Raw genomic sequence first — 23,329 nt, forward strand, 5'->3', positions numbered from 1 at the left:
AGAATAAACGAGGTGTGTTATAGGTTACAACTCCCTAGGTATTACCGTATTAACCCCTCGTTTCATGTGTCTCTCCTCAGGCCGGTGGTGGCTGGTCCCCTGCAAGAAGGTGAGGTGCCTGAGGTCCCTCCACCCCCTCTGGAGATCGAGGGGTCCCCGGCGTACACAGTACGTGCCATTCTGGACTCGAGACGCCGGGTGAGGGGCCTACAGTACCTCGTGGACTGGGAGGGGTACGGTCCGGAGGAGAGATGCTGGGTTCCGGTGGGGGACATTTTAGATCCTACTTTACTGAGAGACTTCCACCGCCTCCACCCGGATCGCCCGGCACCTCGCCCTCCGGGTCGTCCCCGAGGCCGGTGGCGGCGCGCTGCGGGAGCCGCGCGTCAGGAGGGGGGTACTGTCATGACTTCCGCCGAAGTTAACTCCCCTGCCTGTTCGGGCGGTGCTCGGCGGTCGTCGTCACCGTCCTACTAGCCGCCACCGATCCCTTTTTCGTTTGTCTGTTTGTTTTGTCTTATTAGTTGCACCTGTTTTTTGTTTCGTAATGAGTATCCCTATAATTAGGAGTTTGACCCGCCCTTGTTTTGTGCGGGATTGTTTTTGGTTACGTGTGTGTATGTTTGGGTTTTGGCAAGTGTTTCTCTCTGCGCCCTTGATGTTCGGGCTTATTCAGTTTTGAATTAAGAAAAAATATAAGGAATATTTTTTTCCAAAGCGGCTCTCTCTCTCTCTGCGTCTGGTTCTTTCGCCAACCTAGTTCCGCGTGACATCGGGAGACACTGTGGCCCTGTCCAACGATACCCCCAGACAGGGCCAAACAGGCAGGATATATGATATGATTTTTCTATTGGATTCTATATGATACAATCCTATAGGGTAGAGTCCAATAGGACTGGTTACAAAATCTGATTGGATTTAACAGTAATCAAGAAAACAGGGTTGACTTGCCTATTATAAGGCACATATATTTAGCAATAACAAAGAAGAAAAAACATTTATCATCTGCTATAACAATATAGTGATTAAAAAACGACATACAAAAATGGCTACAACTTAGCTAGCTAGCTCGTCAGCTGACAGGCAAAATGTGGATAACAGTAGTTTCTTAACTAGCAAAAAAATATATGACGGAAATAGGATTAAAACATTGGCAACTTCGACAGGAAACATAAGGAAACAAATACTGTACTCACTGTCTTGTTTTGCACGCTTTGTACAAAATAATAAAATGCAGTACGACAAGATCTTCATAAAATGTAGTTCTTTATTAGCTAGCTATAACTGGCATGTTCATTTGTCTCTGGCCATGATCAACTGAAATGACCTCACGACCTGGGTGGTCTTAATCATGCATTCTTTGCGCAGTATGCAATGACGGTAAAATGCAACCAATTACAAAATTCTGTTTGTTGACCAATTAATATCTTTAAAAAAAGATTAAAAAAGAAAAAGATTCTGTTTGTTGACCATCCCCCTTCTTTAAAAAAAGAAAAATGTTCTACATACTTTCAAGCGTTTCTTTTGAACACGTGCTCTTTAGTTTGAAATCAAGGTAAGTAACCATGTATACTGCACCTACTGCATCAACATAACAAACTTTTTTTTACATTTTTTATTTCACCTTTATTTAACCAGGTAGGCTAGTTGAGAACAAGTTCTCATTTACAACTGCGACCTGGCCAAGATAAAGCAAAGCAGTGCGACACAAACAACAACACAGAGTTACACATGGAATAAACAAACATACAATAATACAATAGAGAAAGTCTATATACAGTGTGTGCAAATGAGGTAAGATAAGGGGGGTGAGGCAATAAATAGGCCATAGTGGCGAAATTATTACAGTATGGCAAATTAAACAGTGTGGTGATAGATGTTCAGAAGATGAGTGTGCAAGTAGCGGTACTGGGGTGTAAAGGAGCAAAATAAATAAATAAATAACAATATGGTGATGAGGTAGTTGGATGGGCTATTTACAGATTGGCTATGTCCAGGTGCAGTGATCTGTGAGCTGCTCTGACAGCTGGTGCTTAAAGCTAGTGAGGGAGATATGAGTTTTCAGCTTCAGTGATTTTTGCAGTTCATTCCAGTCATTGGCAGCAGAGAACTGGAAGGAAAGGCTGCCGAAGGAGGTATTGGCTTTGGGGATGACCAGTGAAATATACCTGCTGGAGCGCGTTCTGCGGGTGGGTGCTGCTATGGTGACCAGTGAGCTGAGATAAGGCGGGGCTTTACCTGGCAATGACTTATAGATAACCTGGGCCAGCCAACAAGAGCATACAGGTCGCAGTGGTGGGTAGTATATGGAGCTTTGGTGACAAAACGGATGGCACTGTGATAGACTGCATTCAATTTGCTGAGTAGAGTGTTGGAGGCTATTTTGTAAATGACATCGCCGAAGTCAAGGATCGGTAGGATAGTCAGTTTTACAAGGGTATATATTAGAGGTCAACCGATTATGATTTTTCAACGCCGATAGCGATACCGATTATTGGAGGACCAAAAAAAAGCCGATACCGATTAATCGGCCAATTTTTTAAAAACATTTATTTGTAATAATGACAATTACAACAATACTGAATGAACACTTATTTTAACTAAATATAATACATCAATAAAATCAATTTAGCCTCAAATAAATAATGAAACATGTTCAATTTGGTTTAAATAATGCTAAAATAATGTGTTGGAGAAGAAAGTATAAGTGCAATATGTGCCATGTAAGAAAGCTAACGTTTAAGTTCCTTGCTCAGAACATGAGAACACATGAAAGCTGGTGGTTCCTTTTAACATGAGTCTTCAATATTCCCAGGTAAGAAGTTTTAGGTTGTAGTTATTATAGGAATTATAGGACAATTTCTCTCTATATCATTTGTATTTCATTAACCTTTGACTATTGGATGTTCTTATAGGCACTTTAGTATTGCCAGTGTCACAGTATAGCTTCCATCCCTCTCCTCGCTCCTACCTTGGCTCGAACCAGGAACACAATGACAACAGCCACCCTCGAAGCAGCGTTACCCATGCAGAGCAAGGGGAACAACTACTCCAAGTCTCAGAGCGAGTGACGTTTGAAACGCTATTAGCGCGCACCCCGCTATCCAGCTAGCCATTTCACATCGGTTACACCAGCCTAATCTCGGGAGTTGATAGGCATGAAGCACAGCGAAGAGCTTCTGGCAAAACGCAGGAAAGTGCTGTTTGAATGAATGCTTACAAGCCTGCTGCTGCCTACCACCGCTCAGTCAGATTGCTCTATCAAATCATAGACTTAGTCATAACATAATAACACACAGAAATACGAGCCTTAGGTCATTAATATGGTCAAATCCGGAAACTATCATCTCGAAAACAAGACGTTTATTCTTTCAGTGAAATACGGAACCGTTCCGAATTTTATCTAACGGGTGGTATCCATAAGTCTAAATATTCCTGTTACATTGCACAACCTTCAATGTTATGTCATAATTACGTAAAATTCTGGCAAATTAGGGGGCCCAAACTGTTGCATATACACTGACTCTGCGTGCAATGAACGCAAGAGAAGTGACACAATTTCACCTGGTTAATATTGCCTGCTAACCTGGATTTCTTTCAGCTAAATATGCAGGTTTAAAAATATATACTTATGTGTATTGATTTTAAGAAAGGCATTGATGTTTATGGTTAGGTACACATTGGAGCAACGATACGCACCGAATCGATTATATGCAACGCATTACACGCTAGATAAACTAGTAATATCATCAACCATGTGTAGTTAACTAGTGATTATGATTGATTGATTGATTGTTTTTTATAAGATAAGTTTAATGCTAGCTAGCAACTTACCTTGGCTTCTACTGCATTCGCGTAACAGGCAGGCTCCTCGTGGAGTGCAATGTAATCAGGTGGTTAGAGCGTTGGACTAGTTAACTGTAAGGTTGCAAGATTGAATCCCCCGAGCTGACAAGGTAAAAATCTGTCGTTCTGCCCCTGAACGAGGCAGTTAACCCACCGTTCCTAGGCCGTCATTGAAAATAAGAATGTGTTCTTAACTGACTTGCCTAGTTAAATAAAGATGAAATAAAGCTGTAAAAAAAAATATATATATAAAATAAATCAGCCAAATCGTTGTACAAAAATACAGATTTCCGATTGTTATGAAAACTTGAAATCAGCTCTAACTATTCGGCCATTCCGATTAATCGGTCGACCTGTAGTATGTATAGCAGCATGAGTGAAGGATGCTTTGTTGCGAAATAGGAAGCTGATTCTAGATTTAATTTTGGATTGGAGATGCTTAATGTGAGTCTAGAAGGAGAGTTTACAGTCTAACCAGACACCTAGGTATTTGTAGTTGTCCACATATTCTAAGTCAGAACCGTCCAGAGTAGTGATGCTGGAAGGGTGGGTAGGTCTGGGCAGCGATCGGTTGAAGAGCATGCATTTAGTTTTGCTTGCATTTAAGAGCAGTTGGAAGCAATGGAAGGAGAGTTGTATGGCATTGAAGCCAGGAGGTTAGTTAACACAGTGTCCAAAGAAGGGCCAGAAGTATACAGAATGGTGTCGTCTGCGTAGAGGTGGATCAGAGAATCACCAGCAGCAAGAGCGACATCATTGATGTATACAGAGAAAAGAGTCGGCCCGAGGATTGAGCCCTGTGGCACCCCCATAGAGACTGCCAGAGGTCTGGACAACAGGCCCTCCGATTTGACACACTGAACTCTGTCAGAGAAGTAGTTGGTGAACCAGGCTAGGCAGTCATTTGAGAAACCAAGGCTGTTGAGTGCCAGTAAGAATATGGTTATTGACAGAGTGGAAAGCCTTGGCCAGGTCGATGAATACAGCTGCACAGTATTGTCTCTTATCGATGGCGGTCATGATATCGTTTAGGACCTTGAGCGTGGCTGAGGTGCACCCGTGACCAGCTCAGAAACCAGATTGCATAGCGGAAAAAGTACGGTGGGATACGAAATGGTCGGTGATCTGTTTGTTAACTTGGCTTTCGAAGACCTTAGAAAGGCAGGGTAGGATAGATATAGGTCTGTAGCAGTTTGGGTCTAGAGTTTCTCCCCCTTTGAAGAGGGCGATGACCGCAGCTTTCCAATCTTTGGGGATCTCAGAAATACGAAAGAGACGAAAGAGAACAAGCTAGTAATAGGGGTTGCAACAATTTCGGCAGATCATTTTAGGAAGAGAGGGTCCAGAATGTCTAGCCCTGCTGATTTGTAGGGGTCTAGATTTTGCAGCTGTTTCAGAACATCAGCAATCTGGATTTGGGTGAAGGAGAAATGGGGGAGGCTTGGGCAAGTTGCAGTGAGGGGTGCAGGGCTGTTGACTGGGGTCGGGTAGCGAGGTGGAAAGCATGGCCAGCCGTAGATAAATGCTTATTGAAATTCTCAATTATCACAGATTTATCGGTGGTGACAGTATTTCCTAACCTCAGTGCAGTGGGCAGCTGGGAGGAGGTGCTCTTATTCTCCATGGACTTTACAGTGTCCCAGAACTTTTTGGAGTTAGTGTTACAGGATGCAAATTTCTGTTTGAAAAAGCTAGCCTTTGCTTTCCTAACTGCTTGTGTATATTGGTTCCTAACTTCCCTGAAAAGTTGCATATCACGGGGGCTATTCGATGCTAATGCAGTACGCCACAGGATGTTTTTGTGCTGGTCAAGGGCAGTCAGGTCTGGATTGAACCAAGTGCTATATCTGTTCCTGGTTAAAAAAAATTGAATGGGGCATGCTTATTTAAGATGGTGAGGAAAGCACTTTTAAAGAACAACGAGGCGTCCTCTACTGACGGAATAAGGTCAATATCCTCCCAGGACACCAGGGCCAGGTCGATTAGAAAGGCCTGCTCGCTGAAGTGTTTTAGGGAGCGTTTGACAGTGATGATGGGACGGACGCAGGCAATGAGGCAGTGATCGCTGAGATCCTGGTTGAAGACAGCAGAGGTGTATTTGGAGGGCAGGTTGTTTAAAATGATATCTATGAGGATGCCCGTGTTTATGGATTTCGGGTTGTACCTGGTGGGTTCATTGATAATTTGTGTGAGATTGAGGGCATCAAGCTTAGATTGTAGGATGGCCGGGGTGTTAAGCATGTCCCGGTTTAGGTCACCTAGCAGCACGAGCTCTGAAGATAGATGGGGTGCAATCAATTCGCATATGGTGTCCAGGGCACAGCTGGGGACAGAAGGTGGTCTATAGCAAGCGGCAACGGTACGAGACTTGTTTCTGGAGAGGTAAAAGTAGAAGCTCGAATTGTTTGGGCACAGGCCTGGATAGTAAGACAGAACACTGCAGGCTATCCCTGCAGTAGATTGCAACTCCGCCCCCTTTGGCAGTTCTATCTTGTCGGGAAATGTTATAGTTAGGGATGACATTTTCAGGGATTTTGGTGGTCTTCCTAAACCAGGATTCAGACATGACTAGGACATCCGGGTTGGCAGAGTGTGCTAGGGCAGTGAATAAAACAAACGTAGGGAGGAGGCTTAATGTTAACATTCATGAAACCAAGGCTTTTACGGTTACAGATGTCAACAAATGAGAGCGCCTGGGGAATGGCAGTAGAGCTAGGCACTGCAGGGCCTAGATTAACCTCCACATCACCAGAGGAACAGAGGAGGAGTAGGATAAGGGTACGGCTAAAGGATAAAAGAACTGGACGTCTAGTACGTTCAGAACATAGAGTAAAAGGAGCAGATTTCTGGGCACGGTGGAATAGATTCAAGGCATAATATACAGGCATGGGTATGGTAGGATGTGAATACAGTGGATGGAGTGACGATGAAAGAGATATTGCCTCTAGAAATATAATTTAAACCAGGTGATGTCACCGCATGTGTGGGAGGTGGAACTAAAGTGTTAACTAAGACGTATTGAGCAGGGCTAGAGGCTCTACTGTGATATATGGCAATAATTACTATCTAAAACAGCATAGGACAAGGCATATTGACGTTAGGGAGAGGCATGCATAGCCGGGTGATCATAGGAGTCCAGTGAGTGGCTTCAGGCAGCTCGCGGGCCTGGGATAGCAAGCTAGCAGAAGGGCCTTTGAGGGACATCGCGGCGAAAGAATGTCTGGACTCCTATGATCACCCGGCTACGCATGCCTCTCTCTAACGTCAATATGCCTTGTCCATTGCTGTTTTAGATAGTAATTATTGCCCTATTTCACAGTAGAGCCTCTAACCCTGCTCAATACGTCTTAGTTAACACTTTAGTTCCACCTCCAATTATTGCCCTCGTGCAGTTACGTCGGCAGACGGATCAGCAGGGCTCCGTGTGGGAAACCAGGCCAATTGGCAAAATAGGTATAGTGGCCAAATAATTTGTCCGATGGGCCTCTTAAGCTAACAGTCCGATGTGCTCTAGACAGCTAGCGGGCCGCGGCTAGCAGGCTAGCGGATGGGCATTCAGGGGACGTCGCAACGGAGGAGCCAGTTGAGAGACCGCCTCGGGCGAATCACGTCGGTGGTCCAGTTGTGATGGGTCGGTGGGGGTCCAGGCCAGTCGGCAAAATAGGTATTGAAGTCCAAGGAGAGGCTGATTGACCTCTATGGCTAGCCGGGAGATGGGCCTAGCAGATGGGCCTAGCAAGGCTAGCTAGGCTAGCGGGTGGGCATTCAGAGGACGCCGCAACGGAGGTGCCAGTTGAAAAATCCCCCTCGGGCAGAATTACGTTGGTAGTCCGGTCCAATTGGCAAAATAGGTATTGTAGCCCAAGGAGTGGCTCATGGGCCTCTTCAACTAGCCGGGAGATGGGCCTAGCAGATTGGCCTAGCAATGGATAACTGACTACTGCTACGCCATCTTGGAAACAAAAAGGGGACTCTGAAACAATGATTCAACATACTGTTACTTTTAGAGCCAAGATTTCTCAGCAACTCAGCTTTACACTGTAGCAATGACATCTCTACATTTCAAGCAAATACAATACCAAAGCATTTCAAGTTAACTTTTCAATAGCAAGTTTATAGTCTGTAACTCTTTTAGGGCAGCGATCCGCCTACACCCTTTGACATTTTACAGGTCTAGGACAGCTCTACAGCTTGACCTCTCTTCCTGACCCTGTGTGGTATGAAGCTGAGCATGCTTCTGTGTCAGTCAACATTGTTTGTGGTGTTGCAGGTAAGTATGGTGTGTGTGTGTGTGTTTAGTCCATCACGTTCTCTTTCAGAGAAACAGTTAATCTGGTGTGTTGTTCTTTCGTGTTCAGTAGGTGAGGCCGATTGCAGCGGTACACCGCTCCTTCTGCGGTGAGGACGTGATATGAACGTTCAGTGTCAGCTGGCTGGATGATCACTGCTGGTAGCCATGCTCCTGGATTCTAACTGACTCTCTGTCGTTCAGTGGTGGCAGTGGTCTAGCTGACCTGTCGTAGTATCGCTTTTGGTGTTGTCTCTGTGCACGCTTCGCATGGATTTCCTTGTAGCTGACGACCTCGGGTTGAAGCTCAGGTCAGCAAGTCCATTACTTTGAAGGTAATGCGGGCTTGTGGTGACGTGTGTGAAATCCCATGCTTTTCTGAAGGATTCAAACTTCACATACATCAACGGTAGTTCACTCACTACTCTTTAGGAAAGATAGTGCAAAAATAGTCTGAGCAAGTACAGTTGAAGTCGGAAGTTAACATACACTTAGGTTGGAGTCATTAAAACTAGTTTTTCAAACACTCCACACATTTCTTGTTAACAAACTATAGTTTTGGCAAGTCGGTTAGGACATCTACTTTGTGCATGACACAAGTAATTTTTCCAACTATTGTTTACAGACAAATTATTTCAGTTATAATTCACTGTATCACAATTCCAGTGGGTCAAAAGTTTACATACACTAAGTTGACTGTGCCTTTAAACGGCTTCGAAAATTCCAGAAAATGATGTCATGACTTTAGAAGCTTCTGATAGGCTAATTGACATAATTTGAGTCAATTGGAGGTGTACCTGTGGATGTATTTCAAGGCCTACGTTCAAACTCAGTGCCTCTTTGCTTGATATCATGGGAAAATCAAAAGAAATCAGCTAAGACCTCAGAAAAAAATTGTGGACCCCCACAAGTCTGGTTCATCCTTGGGAGCAATTTCCAAATGCCTGAAGGTACCACGTTCATCTGTACAAAGAATAGTACGCAAGTATAAACACAATGGGACCACGCAGCCGTCATACTGCTTAGGAAGGAGACGCGTTCTGTCTCCTAGAGATGAAAATCAATCTCAAAACAACAGCAAAGGACCTTGTGAAGATGCTGGAGGAAACAGGTACAAAAGTATCTCTATCCACAGTAAAACGAGTCCTGTATTGAGATAACCTGAAAGGCCACTCAGCAAGGAAGAAGCCACTGCTCCAATACCGCCATAAAAAAGCCAGACTACGGTTTGCAACTGCACATGGGGACAAAGAACGCACTGTTTGTCAGAGGAAATGTCCCCTGGTCTGATGAAACAAAAATAGAACTGTTTGGCCATAACGGCCATCGTTATGTTTGGAGGAAAAAGGGGGACGCTTGCAAGCCGACGAACACCATCCCAACCGTGAAGCACGGGGATGGCAGCATCATGTTGTGGGGGTGCTTTGCTGCAGGAGGGACTGGTGCACTTCACAAAATAGATGGCATCATGAGGGAGGAAAATCATGTGGATATATTGAAGCAACATCTCAAGACATCAGGTCTTCCCTTTGGACAATGACCCCAAGCATACTTCCAAAGTTGTGGGAAAATGGCTTAAGGACAACAAATTCAAGGTATTAGAGGGGCCATTACAAAGCCCTGACCTCAATCCTATAAAAAAATTGTTGGCAGAACTGAAAAAGCGTGTGTGAACAAGGAGGACTACAAACATGACTCAGTTACACCAGCTCTGTCAGTACGAATGGGCCGAAATTCACCCAACTTGTTGTGGGAAGCTTGTGGAAGGCTACCCGAAACGTTTGACCCGAGTTAAACAGTTTAAAGGCAATGCTACCAAATACTAATTGAGTGTATGTAAACTTCTGACCCACTGGGAATGTGATGAAAGAAATAAAAGCTTAAATAAATCATTCTCTCTCTTATTATTCTGACATTTCACATTCTTAAAATAAAGTGGTGATCCTAACTGACCTAAGACAGGGAATTTTTACTATCATTGTAGTGAATTTCCAGTAATCAGCAGGTGGGGAATTGGGTATCACTGCTTCACCTGGCCTTACCCTAGCCTTAACAATATCCTTGGACTTAACCCTAGCCCTAACTTTAACCCTAACCCTTACCTGACCCATTCTACCTTCTTGCTTATCACAGACCCCATTGTCCCTCTCAAAAATCCCTTTCAGCACCCCATGTCCCTGTACCTTACCGCTCAATTACATCCAAACTTTGAATTCTGAACTCTGAACTCTGCTCCAATAGCATATCCATTCAATTAGGTTTTATGGTCGAAAAACGATATAATCCAACGTTGCATCATTTGGTCACAACACTACTTTTTAAAGGTATGTCAACATTTTTGTAAAGTTTTTGTCATTTTTTTTTTCTCCTTACGTTGATTTGTGATACAAATGTCAAATATTTTAATACCCCCATTTTTGAAAGGGTCCAAAAAGTGGCTGGTTTAGTGGTCAGGTGAAAGCAGCTGACTGTAGACGAAAGTCGAGGAGAGAAGTCGGGGGAGTTTTATCTGTGACAGTCGGACACAGATGTGGTTTTCCAACTGCAAGGCTCAGCGCAACATGGTAGTATTGCCATTGTTTATATTTTTTTATATTTTTTATCATGTCCAAATAAACATGTCTCCAACTAGCCTAGCTGACGCGCGACCCAAGGACATAGAGGTCTTCAACCCCCATATCACACACTCACAAACTGAAAATATATGTGTGCACATTGTACACTCCATTGGTGAGAGGGAAAGCCTCAAATATCACATTAATTTGTACATATCCACTGTATACATGAATATCTGCAGAGTTGGTTCCTGTTTCAGTCACGTCTTTGGTCCTGTTCGCGTGGGTCAAACAAAAACATCCTAACGATTGATTCACAATAGCGCCTCCCATAATACAGGGGATGGCTGCAGCATGAAGTCGGTGAAGAGCAACTTCAGAAACTTGCAGTCGACTGCAGTCAACTTGATGACCTTTGATCACATGAGGTTTGTCGAATTCATGCAGTCGACATACGTAAGTCGGACAAATGATATCCCCATAATGCAACGCACTTTGAAAGGAGGTGACCATCGACTTGAAAAAAGTGATCCACTCGAACGCACCCATTGAGTTGATATTAACCAGACCTGGCCAACAAGGAGTCATACCCTAAAGCAGTGTTCCCTAACCTGCAGCCCACCAGGCTGAATTTGGCCTGCTGGTGATTTTATTATTTGTCCCTCCAAACATTTTTTACATTTTTTTTTATTGATGGACATAAAAGACCAGCAAATCAGCTCCAAGCGATTTTAATTTTTGTAAATCTGTTCTAAAGTTTTCCCACGCATAATAGAGAGATATTATTGTACACAATCACAAATATCTGACTGAAACATAATCATTTCAAACTTTGCTTACTGTTTGGGCTCAGTCTACAAATGATTTGAAAACTATGTTCCGTCCCCCTGACCAACCGCTCATGGAAAAAAATTGGCCTGCAGATGAATCTAGTTGATGATCCCTGCCCTATAGGCTACATGTGACAAAGGCCAACATGTCTTTGTGTGCTTGTGTGCATGCACAAATGTTTAAGTGGTGGGATTCTGCTTTAACAGGTTTGCTCCAGCAGTAGCCACTTGTTTTTCATCATCAGCAGGGAGGGATCTCCGTATCTGTTAGTAATGGTCCATAGCAGCTGCAGGCCAGAGCTCCTGGCCAACAGAGAGAGGGGCCTGTAACAGTATAGTTTACTGTGGATCTGTTGCAGCATGGCAACAGCCTGAGTTATAGTCCTGCAGGTGCACTGGGTCTGATTGGTTGAGCTGGAGTGGAGTACTACTGCAACCCCAGCCTCTTTTACACACACACACACACAAACACATGAATGTATGCAGGCCCACACACATATGCACACATGGAATTGCTCAGATGTGAGGCAATGTGTTGGGTGCTTGCTGTGGAGTGGGGTAGGTCACATACCACACAGCTCCAATTACATGAGCAATTAGCTCAGCCAGGGAAGGATACCAGAGACAGAGAGAAGTGAGAAGGAGAAGGAGAGAGAGAAAGGGGTGGTGCTGTACTTCCCTCCTTGACTGGGCTTAAAGCAAAGCAAACCTTCAAGTCAAACCGTTTTTTCAATCACAGAGTTACTACTAAATATCTCACTTTAAAGATCAGACATTGTAGCGTTTTTCCTCATGTTGAAATGGTGTGTTCCAGCTCGAATAACGTATTGTTGACTGATGCTGTGATGTGATTGGCTGGGACCTGGGTAATCAGGTAACAGATGGCTGTTAGTGTTTAGACGTGCACTGGTGTTGATTGCTCTCTCTCTCTCTCTCTCTCTCTCTTCTATTTATTTATCTTCAACTTATTTCTCTCTCTCTCTTCTATCTATTCCTCTACTCTGTCCCACCCCTCTCCCTCTGGGCTGCAGGACATTGAGGTGCTAGTCATCATCCTCAGTATGACAGGGAAGTTTGCCATTGCCATAGCCTTTGGCCTCATCTACCTCTACACCTGTGAGCTCTACCCAACTATCATCAGGTACAGTACACACTGTCAGCTTTATGTATCCAACCCTTCTTCATGTATCCTAACAGATGCAATCAATGATAGAACTGTGTGTGTGTGTGTGTGGTGTGTGTGTGTGTGTGTGTGTGTGTGTTCTCCCCTCAGGTCCCTGGCGGTGGGCAGTGGCAGTATGATGTGTCGTGTGGGCAGCATCGTGGCCCCTTTCTGTGTCTACCTAGCTGACATCTGGCAATACCTACCACAGGTAACAGACAGACAGACAGACAGACAGACAGACAGACAGACAGACAGACAGACAGACAGACAGACACTGTAGATAGAGCATGTATTGTGATTATGATGACACATTTTAGTTCCTCCACGAACATGTTCCCTTTCTCCTCTCTTTGCATTCCTCTCCTCTCCCATAGCTGATTGTGGGGATCCTGGCGTTTATAATAGGCGTTCTGACCCTGTTGTTACCAGAGACCCTGGGTGAGCCCTTGACCAGCACTATGGAGGAGGCTGAGGCTCTAGGCAGGAAGAATAGCCCTGATCAGGGAAAGAAAGACCCTGAGGAGGGGATGGAGATGAACTAGATCCAGAGCAACTAGTTGGACGGCAAGCCCTGAGGGACACACCTCACCACCAATCAGAGAGAAGGAGGCGGCCAGGGATAGAGAGGGGGTAGGAAGTGGAGGAGAGAGAGAAGGAAAGAGACTACTGGAAGCGATGCCAAGAAACCAACAAAACAAACAACCGCAAAAACAAACAACATCGAATTTGGAACCTTAGTAGGACCTTTTGTAATAAAGTGTTTTTTTACATTTTGTTCTGCAAAGTGGCCAAATTCAGAGCTGGTATGCTCTGGTTGAGCCAACCAACCGCAGCCAACCTCTGAGTTCCTTGGCTGCAGCTGTTCAGACAGAGACAGAGGGAAGGGAAGTGAAGGCCCTTTATTCAGCACATCTCAGTCTCCTGATGAGAGCCACATGAACTGAGCCTCATGGTCGACATTCACGTCACGTGTGCCTTCCAATCACAGCCACTAATGAATGTGTGTGTGAGAGATTGGGAGCGAGAAAGAAAGAGTGTGCAGGTTCTATGTAGGAAGTGTGTGTGTGTGTGTGCATGTGTGCGTACGTGCATGCCTGTGTGTGTGCGTGCGTGTGAAATTTGATATTACACTGACTGAGACTGTGATTTAGTTACCTCTATTCAGTCCATTGATCATCTAGTGCAGCTGATTTTGGCTATGTGTTACAGACAATGCTATTGTTATGTCATTTAAAGTGTACTTTGTTTATCTGAAGTCCACACACACAAACACACACACACACACAGACAGAAAAGTTTATAGTGTTTGTGTTTTCTATAAGTACTTTATACTGAATCTATCTCAGGGCATCCACCATAGGATCTCACTGTGATAATATACAGTGTATTCGGAAACTATTCAGACTCCTTCTCTTTTTCCACATTTTGTGACGTTACAGCCTTATTCTAAAATGGATTAAAAAACTAAAAATCCTCATCAATCTACACACAATACCCCATAATGACAAAGCAAAACAGGTTTTTAGATATTTTTTTTTTACAAAAAAAAAAGGAACCTTATTTACATAAGTATCAGACCCTTTGCTATGAGACTCGAAATTGAGCTCAGGTACATCCTGTTTCCATTGATCATCCTTGAGATGTTTCTACAACTTGATTGGAGTCCACCTGTGGTAAATTAAATGTATTGGACATGATTTGGAAAGGCACACACCTGTATACAGTGGGGAGAACAAGTATTTGACACACTGCCGATTTTGCAGGTTTTCCTACTTACAAAGCATGTAGAGGTCTGTCATTTTTATCATAGGTACACTTCAACTGTGAGACGGAATCTAAAACAAAAATCCAGAAAATCACATTGTATGATGTTGAAGTAATTCATTTGCATTTTATTGCATGACATAAGTATTTGATACATCAGAAAAGCAGAACTTAATATTTGGTACAGAAACCTTTGTTTGCAATTACAGAGATCATAAGTTTCCTGTAGTTCTTGACCAGGTTTGCACACACTGCAGCAGGGATTTTGGCCCACTCCTCCATACAGACCTTTTCCAGATCAGGTTTCGGGGCTGTCGCTGGGCAATACGGACTTTCAGCTCCCTCCAAAGTTTTTCTATTGGGTTCAGGTCTGGAGACTGGCTAGGCCACTCAAAGACTTTGAGATGCTTCTTACATTGAAGAGACTGACGCTCCCCCGCTTGGAGTGTCGAGGCACACTCCTTAGTTGCCCTGGCTGTGTGTTTCGGGTCGTTGTCATGCTGGAAGACCCAGCCACGACCCATCTTCAATGCTCTTACTGAGGTAAGGAGGTTGTTGGCCAAGATCATGCGATACATGGCCCCATCCATCCTCCCCTCAATACGGTGCAGTCGTCCTGTCCGCTTTGCAGAAAAGCATCCCCAAAGAATGATGTTTCCACCTCCATGCTTCACGGTTGGGATGGTATTCTTGGGGTTGCACTCATCCTTCTTCTTCCTCCAAACACGGCGAGTGGAGTTTAGACCAGTTCTTTTAGACCAGTGGATTTTTGTTTTAGATTCCGTCTCTCACAGTTGAAGTGTACCTATGATAAAAAAATGACAGACCTCTACATGCTTTGTATGTAGGAAAACCTGCAAAATCAGCAGTGTATCAAATACTTGTTCTCACCACTGTATATATGGTCCCACAGTTGGCTGTGCATGTCAGAGCAAAAACCAAGCCATGAGGTCGAAGGAATTGTCCGTAGAGCTCCAAGACAGGATTGTGTCAAGGCACAGATCTGGGGAAGGGTACCAAAAAATGTCTGCAGCATTGAAGGTCCTCAAGAACACAGTGGCTTCCATCATTCTTAAATGGAAGAAGTTTGGAACCACCAAGATTCTTCCTAGAGCTGGCTGCCTGGCCAAACTGAGCAATCGGGAGGTGGGCAGGGAGGGAGGTGAATCTGACAGAGCTCCAGAGTTCCTCTGTGGAGATGTGAGAACCTTCCAGAAGGACAACCATCTCTGCAGTACTCCACCAATCAGGCCTTTATGGTGGAGTGGCCAGACGCAAGCCACACCTCAGTAAAAGGCACATGACAGCCCGCTTGGAGTTTGCAAAAATACACATAAAGGACTCTCAGACCATGAGAAACAAGATTCTCTGGTTTGATGAAACCAAGATTGAACTCTTTGGCCTGAATGCTAACCGTCACGTCGAGGAAACCTGGCACCATCCCTACGGTGAAACATGCTGGTGGCAGCATCATGCTGTGGGTCTGTTTTCAGCAGCAAGGACTGGGAGACTAGTCAGGATTGAGCCAAAGATGAACAGAGCAAATTACAGAGACATCCTTGATGAAAACCTGCTCTAGAGCGCTCAGTACCTCAGACTGGGGTGAAAGTTCACCTTCCAACAGGACAACGGCCCTAAGCACACAACCAAGACAATGCAGGAGTGGCTTTGGGACAAGTCTCTTGAGTGGCCTTGCCAGAGCCTGGACTTGAACCTGATCAAACATCTCTGGAGAGACCTGAAAATAGCTGACGCTCCCCATCCAACCTGACAGAGCTTGAGAGTATCTGCAGAGAAGAATGGGAGAAACTCCCCAAATACAGGTGCGTCATACCCAAAAAGACTCGAGGCTGTAATTGCTGCCAAAGGTGCTTCAACAAAGTACTGAGTAGAGGGTCTGAATACTTATGTAAATGTGAAATTGCAGTTTTTATTCGTAATACATTTGCAAACATTTCTAAAAAACTGTTTTTGCTTTGTCATTATGGGGTATTGTGTGTAGATGAGGGAAAATAACAATATAATCCATTTTAGAACAAGGCTGTAATGTAACAAAATGTGTAAAAAGTCAAGGGGTCTGAATACTTTCAGAATGTGCTGTATCTGTAGTTGTTTCTCTCTAGATCACTGTGATGGTTAAAAAAAAAAAATCCATGTAATTTACGATGCCTTTGATAATACCCTTCACTTACTTTGTGTGTGCCAACTAGCTCTCACAGTCTCACGTCAGAGTTAGACTTTCATCCATGTTTCTCAAACGTCAAATGTTGAAGTTGTTCCAAACTTTACATTTCAAAGTGCTAAAGGTTAGGTTTAGGCATTAACTCCACATGTTTAAGGTGAGGGTTAAGTTTAGGCATTAACTCAGAAATCTTAAGGTTAGGTATTAACTCCTAATGGTTAAGGTAAGGGGAAAAGTTTGGGATAGGCGGGAATTTTTTTCTCTCAAAAAACGAAAATCTATTGCTAGATTCAAACACACAACCTTCGGCACCAGAGGCATATGCTTATGCACCAGAGGCAGATGTGTACTCCCAGCCACCATCTCCATCCACGACTCCCTAGCAAATCCGAAACCAGCTTGAGGGTAACAGCGCTCACTGTTGCCCCTAGTGGACGCTTTCCATGTCATCGCCCGACGTCCCGACGTGTGCACTTGTGTTTGTTTTTGCGTGTTCTGATGCGATGGACTACCTTAAAGAAGTGAGTGTGTGTGTGGGTGTGCATGAATATAAATGAAGTAAGCTACATTCGAGTCTCCCATCCAGAAATGGATCAAGTAGACTTCTTTCTCTGTGTCGGGAGCATAGTTGCTGGATGAAAAGATAGAAGAAAGACATTGCTGTATTTATAAAAAGACAGAATGGATTTTGTTCATGTTTTGAAAAGTTCTGATGACTCTTTCTACCATGATGTTTTTGACCAAAGATGTGACGATGAACCCTATGATCTGCTTTAAAACCATTCTTTAACATAAACAGGAAATATACTGTGTAAACGAACACACACGGCTCTGATATTTGGTATCGTGACATTGGAAATCTATAAAACAAAATCAAAAAAAGCAACTGATGCAATTGTCATCTGTTTTTTGTTCGTTTTAACAGTCTAACAATCATTGAATTGATTGTTAATGTGTATTTCTGTATTATTATTAACATTTTTCATTGGAAGGGAAATTAAAAGGAGATGTCTAACAAATATTGTGGCCTTTCTCCTGGTTCATTCAGGTAGCTAGGTTTCTAGACTTCTTATTGTCCTTTGGGTAGCAGGTAGCCTAGTGGTTAGAGCATTGGGCCAGTAACAGAAAGGTTGCTGGGTCAAATCCCCAAGCTGACAAGGTACAAATTGGTCATTCTGCCCCTGAACAAGGCAGTTAACCCACTGTTCCCTGGTAGGCTGTCATTGTAAATAAAAATTTGTTCTTAACTGACTTACCTAGTTAAATAAAATGTGTTCATAAAGCCTTTATACTGTATTCTATATAATCTCACAGCTCCAAAAGAGAAAGCTTCTCTTCCCCAGCACAAAAACATTTCTCAAACGGAACAAAACAGAGATAAACATACCGGAATTTGTCCAGTAGAAACTCACATTTGCAACTGTTGGACTAATGATTACACCCTACATCAGCTAGATGCAGGCAAGCGGTGTTGAATGTGTCACTGTCTGTCACCTTGATTACTCTAATTTCTCTCGACCCCGTGCACCTACATTTTACACTTTCATTAGTAGGCTAGGTTGTAGCAACCTCATGATGGGTATAGGTAAAATGTGGGTATTATGTAGTAAGTAGTCCAAACCCATCGATGTTACATTGAGCTGGGTGAATGGAATATGAATGACAGTCATCCAATATGCTGTAATAGAAATGAGGAACATAAAAAAAAATTGACATCGACTGCCACTGGTGTGCGCCAGCTCGTGCCTTTAATTTTTTATTATGTGTGTGGAGGACAGAGTGTGTATACAGAGTTTATGTGTGTGCGGAGTGAGCCCAGGACCAGCCCATCGACACACACAGCTTTCCATTCGCTGCTGGAGAGGGGAGGAGAAGGGAGTCTTCACTGCCAGCTCCATCTTCTACACCACAGCCACAAACACACTACCTCAAACACAGTAGTCAGTGTGTTCATCTGGATTGCTCAAGTATTAGCTTCCCAAGTATCTGTGGTGTATGTGTCTCTACCAGACACATTGACTGATACAGACTTCACATGTACACACACATTTTATGCTATCACTGGTAGGCTTTGTAGTGGTGACCTATACATAGCCTGGTCACCATTAGACCCTATGCAGTGAGGCTTGTGACAGAGCGAAGGGTCATGAAAAGAGGGTGGGAGAGAAAGAGAAGGAAACCAGCGCTTGCTGGTTTCTGAGAAAGAGTGATGAGCTCGTGCATGGGCCCCGGTGGGAGAAAGAGAGAGGGAGAGGAATGTGTGTGTGAGGAGCAGTATGTAACAGAAATAGCAGCAACATAAATACCTAAGTCAGGCTCATTTGATCTACGGCATACTGACCTTATGGGTATGCTACGAAGCAGGTTTGAGGAGTTAGCAAAGGTTTGAGGAGTTAGCACTTTGGGCAACTCGGGATAACCGGTCATACGAAAGTGGCTCACCTTTATCCAGGTAAATTTCTATGGAAACGAATCCTTCAGAACGAACCTGCTCAGGGGCAGGCTAACTCACGGCTAACTCCACCCTGAATTAAATGACTGAGCAACGAGTTGAGGACCAGTGAAATCAGATTCCCTCCCTCTTGCAAACATTGCATCATCATCCCCCTATTTGAGGAAGACGACTGATTAAATATTTGGTTAATCAAATACTTTTTTTGTTGTTAAAAAAACAGTAATGTTGAAATATATCACATTACACATACAGAATGCATTTTAAACTTCAAGCAATGTAAAACTTTTCTATGATCAATAGGAATGGGAAAACAGGTATTTGTGCATTGATAAGCACACCAACGCGGCATTAACGTGTAAAGACAGCACTTCTAAAATCCTATTTCACAACATAGCCTGCTGAATATGCAAGATAACTACTATTTCATTTTGATTTTGGCACAAAATGTGGCACTGACTCGCCCATCGATTGATGTTTCAGGATTGTCTCAATGAAGAGTTTGGCGTTCGACTAGCCATGTGTGACAGTTATACGCCTGCTAGAGTTAGCGGCAGGTGGACGAGCAATACCCACCGTCATAGTGCAGATGAAGCCGGATAGGAATGTGAAGCCAACTGAAGCTGACTAGCTTCAGAAAACCCTAAGTAGATCGAGCTCGCTTCGTAGGATACCCCTCTTAGACTAGCATACTGACACAAGCATACACACACCCACCCACACACACCCGTGAACAAACGCAGGCACGCACACACCCATGGTGACATGTCCACATAACGCAGTAACAGGAATAAATTGGTCCCATTATGCAGTGTCTGACAGGCAGTGTGGATGTGCAGAGAGCCTCATTAAGTCATTATTCCAAAACAGGAACAAACTAGGTTCCCTGTCAATTTCATTGGTATTTTATTGGCACTGATCCCAAAACAATCCTATGTCCTTGACCTCCATATTCCCGCCAAATGTGACCACTGTTCTGTGGAAATAAAGGGCCCATAGACAAGAAGGCTGTTGTATGCGACACACATTAAAACCCATATTCACTATATTTTTCATATGGACATTGTTTGTGGAGTTTTGATATAGTGGACTAGCTACTTCATATTCATTTTCCATATGGACAATGTCTTCAGAGTTCACCAGAGGAGACCTAGAGCGTTGAAGTCTTGGGTGACCTGTCAGTCAAGCTGAACTGGAGATGCCGCCATCTGCTGGTCAACGTGGGAGCTACACTCAAATGCATGGAAGCGAGCTGATTTCTCTGTGGGCCAACTCCTGGTCTTCTTCTCAACACACCAATTCCTTCATCCCTTCAACCCCCCCCCACAAACCCTCTATCCATGTCTCTAATTTCCCCCTGAAGTTGGGATTAGCGTTGGCTAATCTTACTTCTGTGATTGTAATGCAAACGCCCCCTCATCACACCACGTCCAGCCAATCTCATCCCCTGTCCATATCAGCAGTTCTCAGGGCACCCGAGAGATTCACAGTGACATCTGATGGAGGAGTAAGCTTCCGACTCCAAAATAGCGACAATGGCGGTTATCAGTTAGTGTCAATGGAAACTGACAGTGTTCTGACGTAAACTTTTCTTTCCGGATTTGATCATTGCTCAATGGTTGAGTCATCTTTTCCTAGAGTAACCAACCAGCTGTTGGGGTCTTGGTCATCCTTCTTCAGGGTCTCTGGGGTGTTGAAGACTGGGCCTTTACTCTCAGGAAGGAGGGCTGGTGGGCAGGGGGTCGGGAGACCGACTTGAGGCCAATTTTCTTCTTAATCAGGTGGAACTGGAACAGCACTTACACCGGAATAACCGAGTACTTCTGGTTCATCATGTTGTTAGCACATAACAGAGGCTGCATTTCTTTCATGGATCCAGAGATAGGTGGGTAAATGTACATTAAATGTATCCCCTCGAATTGGAAAACAATAGGTTAGCACTTCTTTGTTGTTTCATTAAGAACGAGAGGGAAAGCACAGACAGCAGCTGCAATTGTTAGGCTTTTATTTTGAAAACTGTCTGAGGAGATTGAAATACATGGATTCCATTCATTGTAAAACAGTTTAGCCATTTCCTTAAGCTGTTCATATTTTATTTTGGACCTTTGACTCATCTTTAGATAGTATGAATAACTAGATAGTTGTAAGAATCCTAAAAGTACAAAGCTTTGTAAGAAACCTTTTTTTTCCTGAGAATCTTATCTGGAATGCAAATGAATACATAATAGTAATAATAATAAATTAAACTGTCAAAAAGAAAATCCACACGGAAGACAATGACAATGACTACATAGGCCTTAACACAATCTGTATATTAGATTGGCATGTCGTATGGCATACTGTAGGTACTAATGCTAGGTAATAGCTTGTTGTTGTGGCCATTCATTATCTGGATGTTGAGTTATCTAAAATGTCCAAAGTGTAAAACCATGGCTGCACTATGAAATACTGTGGAACTGAGTCAGGAGAGAGTTTGGAGACAGAGAAAACAAAGTAGACATCTGAAGTTGAACCACATCAAATAAGATGAAGTGCGGTGTGTTAAGACTTAACCAATGGCTATTTCTTTTGGTGAGTTCAGGTAAAGCTTTGGATTAAAATGTTTCATCCTTCAGCTCTATCTTTAAAAAATATATTTTTATTTGAGTGTTGTTTTTGTTGTTGTTGTAGGATGTCAAACATTAATGCTCTGTCTTATGGAATCATCGACAATTGAGGACAAACATACATTTTCACCAATCAACATAATATTTCCTCAATATTTCCCTAATTATGTCCCAAAATATTCAACACATCTTCATATATTGTCAGTTTGACAAATGTCAAATCCAAACATAGGCACACATATGGAATTCTCTGAATTCATAGTTGGGTGCTCTTCTTGCCATTTGACCGTCTTATATCATTTCGACATCTGTTAAGCAAAGTCAACTGACTCTGTTATCCATAGACACTGTCACATTTGAGCTAAACCAAGTCCAATCAAACCTTAAAACAACCAAAGTTATATTTTTAAAGATCCCATTATTCTAGTCAATCTTTAAATATGGCAGTTAGTCCATCCATCCAACCATCCGCCCACTCCCAAGGTCCTCAGCCGTGAGCAGAGAGTCCGAGCCAAACGGAAAATGGAACCCGCAAAAAAACGGGCAACAGGATCCACACACCCCCAACCAATCGTCCTCCTGGGAATGCTGACAGACAGGGCGTATTCCCCGCCCCCTTCTCATTGCCACCTCCAGCCAACCAGCCGCTGGTAAAGTCTTCAGTCGCCACGGGAACTGTCAGGGCTGGACGAACCAGCTGTTGGCATCATCGAGGTCGGTCTCCAGCTCCTCGTCTTCGTCAAGGGGCTCTGGGGTTCGGACGGCCAGCTCTCTTAGGAAGGAGGCCTGGTGGGCAGTGGGTCGGGAGACCGACTTGAGCCCAATCTTCTTCTTCATCAGGTGGAACTGCTCTCGGATGAAGTTGTAGAAGTCGTACTCGTAGCGCATGCGGTGGTATAGCACCTGAAGAGCTTCCAGAGTAGGTGTGTGCTTACGCACCGTGCCAGTCATGTTCCCCATCTTCATGTAGTCTGCAGGAAGGGGAGGAGACAAAGAAACAGACCAGGAAGTTACTGATGTATGGTTAAAATGTGAAGAGGAGACATATTGTCAGCCATCAAAGTTTTTTTGTGTGGCTAGATCAGCTTTAATATTGTGGATAGATTGTAGCTTCTTTCAATGTAATTGTCTGCATCACTTCCAATCCCCCATATATTTTTGGGGTAAAAATATATTTATATTTATAAACTGGGTGGTTCAAGCCCAGAATGCTGATTGGCTGACAACTGTGTTAAATCCCGAATGGTGCAGCGGTCTAAGGCACTGCATCTCAGTGCAAGAGGTGTCACTACAGTCCCTGGTTCGAATCCAGGCTGTATCACATCTGGCCGTGATTGGGCGGCACACAATTGGCCCAGCACCGTCCGGGTTTGGCCGGTGTAGGCCATCATTGTAAATAAGAATTTGGTCTTAACTGACTTGCCTTGTTACAGGTTCAATAAAAAATGTAATAAATATCAGACTGTATACCATTGGTATGACAAAATATTTATTTTTACTGCTCTAATTATGTTGGTAACCCGTTTATAATAGCAATAAGGCACTTTGGGGGGTTTGTGGTATAAGGCCAATATACCACGTCTAAGGGCTGTGTCACGCATTAGCCATGGTACATTGGCCATATACCACACCTCCTTGGGC

General features: G+C 43.7%; 2 protein-coding genes across 2 annotated transcripts in view; one reads left to right on the forward strand and one right to left on the reverse strand.

The window, feature by feature from the left end:
• LOC129817150 (solute carrier family 22 member 16-like) overlaps positions 1–16,883 on the forward strand; it is a 56,292-nt gene extending 39,409 nt beyond the window's left edge. Inside the window, exons 6-8 of the mRNA XM_055872099.1 lie at positions 12,551–12,660; positions 12,793–12,892; positions 13,059–16,883. Coding sequence (XP_055728074.1) covers positions 12,551–12,660; positions 12,793–12,892; positions 13,059–13,226 — 378 coding nt within the window. The 3' untranslated portion in view covers positions 13,227–16,883. The remainder of the gene's footprint in view (positions 1–12,550; positions 12,661–12,792; positions 12,893–13,058) is intronic.
• A 4,102-nt stretch (positions 16,884–20,985) lies between these two features.
• LOC129817151 (uronyl 2-sulfotransferase-like) overlaps positions 20,986–23,329 on the reverse strand; it is a 173,391-nt gene continuing 171,047 nt past the window's right edge. The window contains exon 8 of the mRNA XM_055872100.1: positions 20,986–22,659. Coding sequence (XP_055728075.1) covers positions 22,367–22,659 — 293 coding nt within the window. The 3' untranslated portion in view covers positions 20,986–22,366. The remainder of the gene's footprint in view (positions 22,660–23,329) is intronic.

The sequence above is a fragment of the Salvelinus fontinalis genome, chromosome 20 (genome assembly GCF_029448725.1).
Source record: "Salvelinus fontinalis isolate EN_2023a chromosome 20, ASM2944872v1, whole genome shotgun sequence".
Taxonomy (NCBI): domain Eukaryota; kingdom Metazoa; phylum Chordata; class Actinopteri; order Salmoniformes; family Salmonidae; genus Salvelinus; species Salvelinus fontinalis.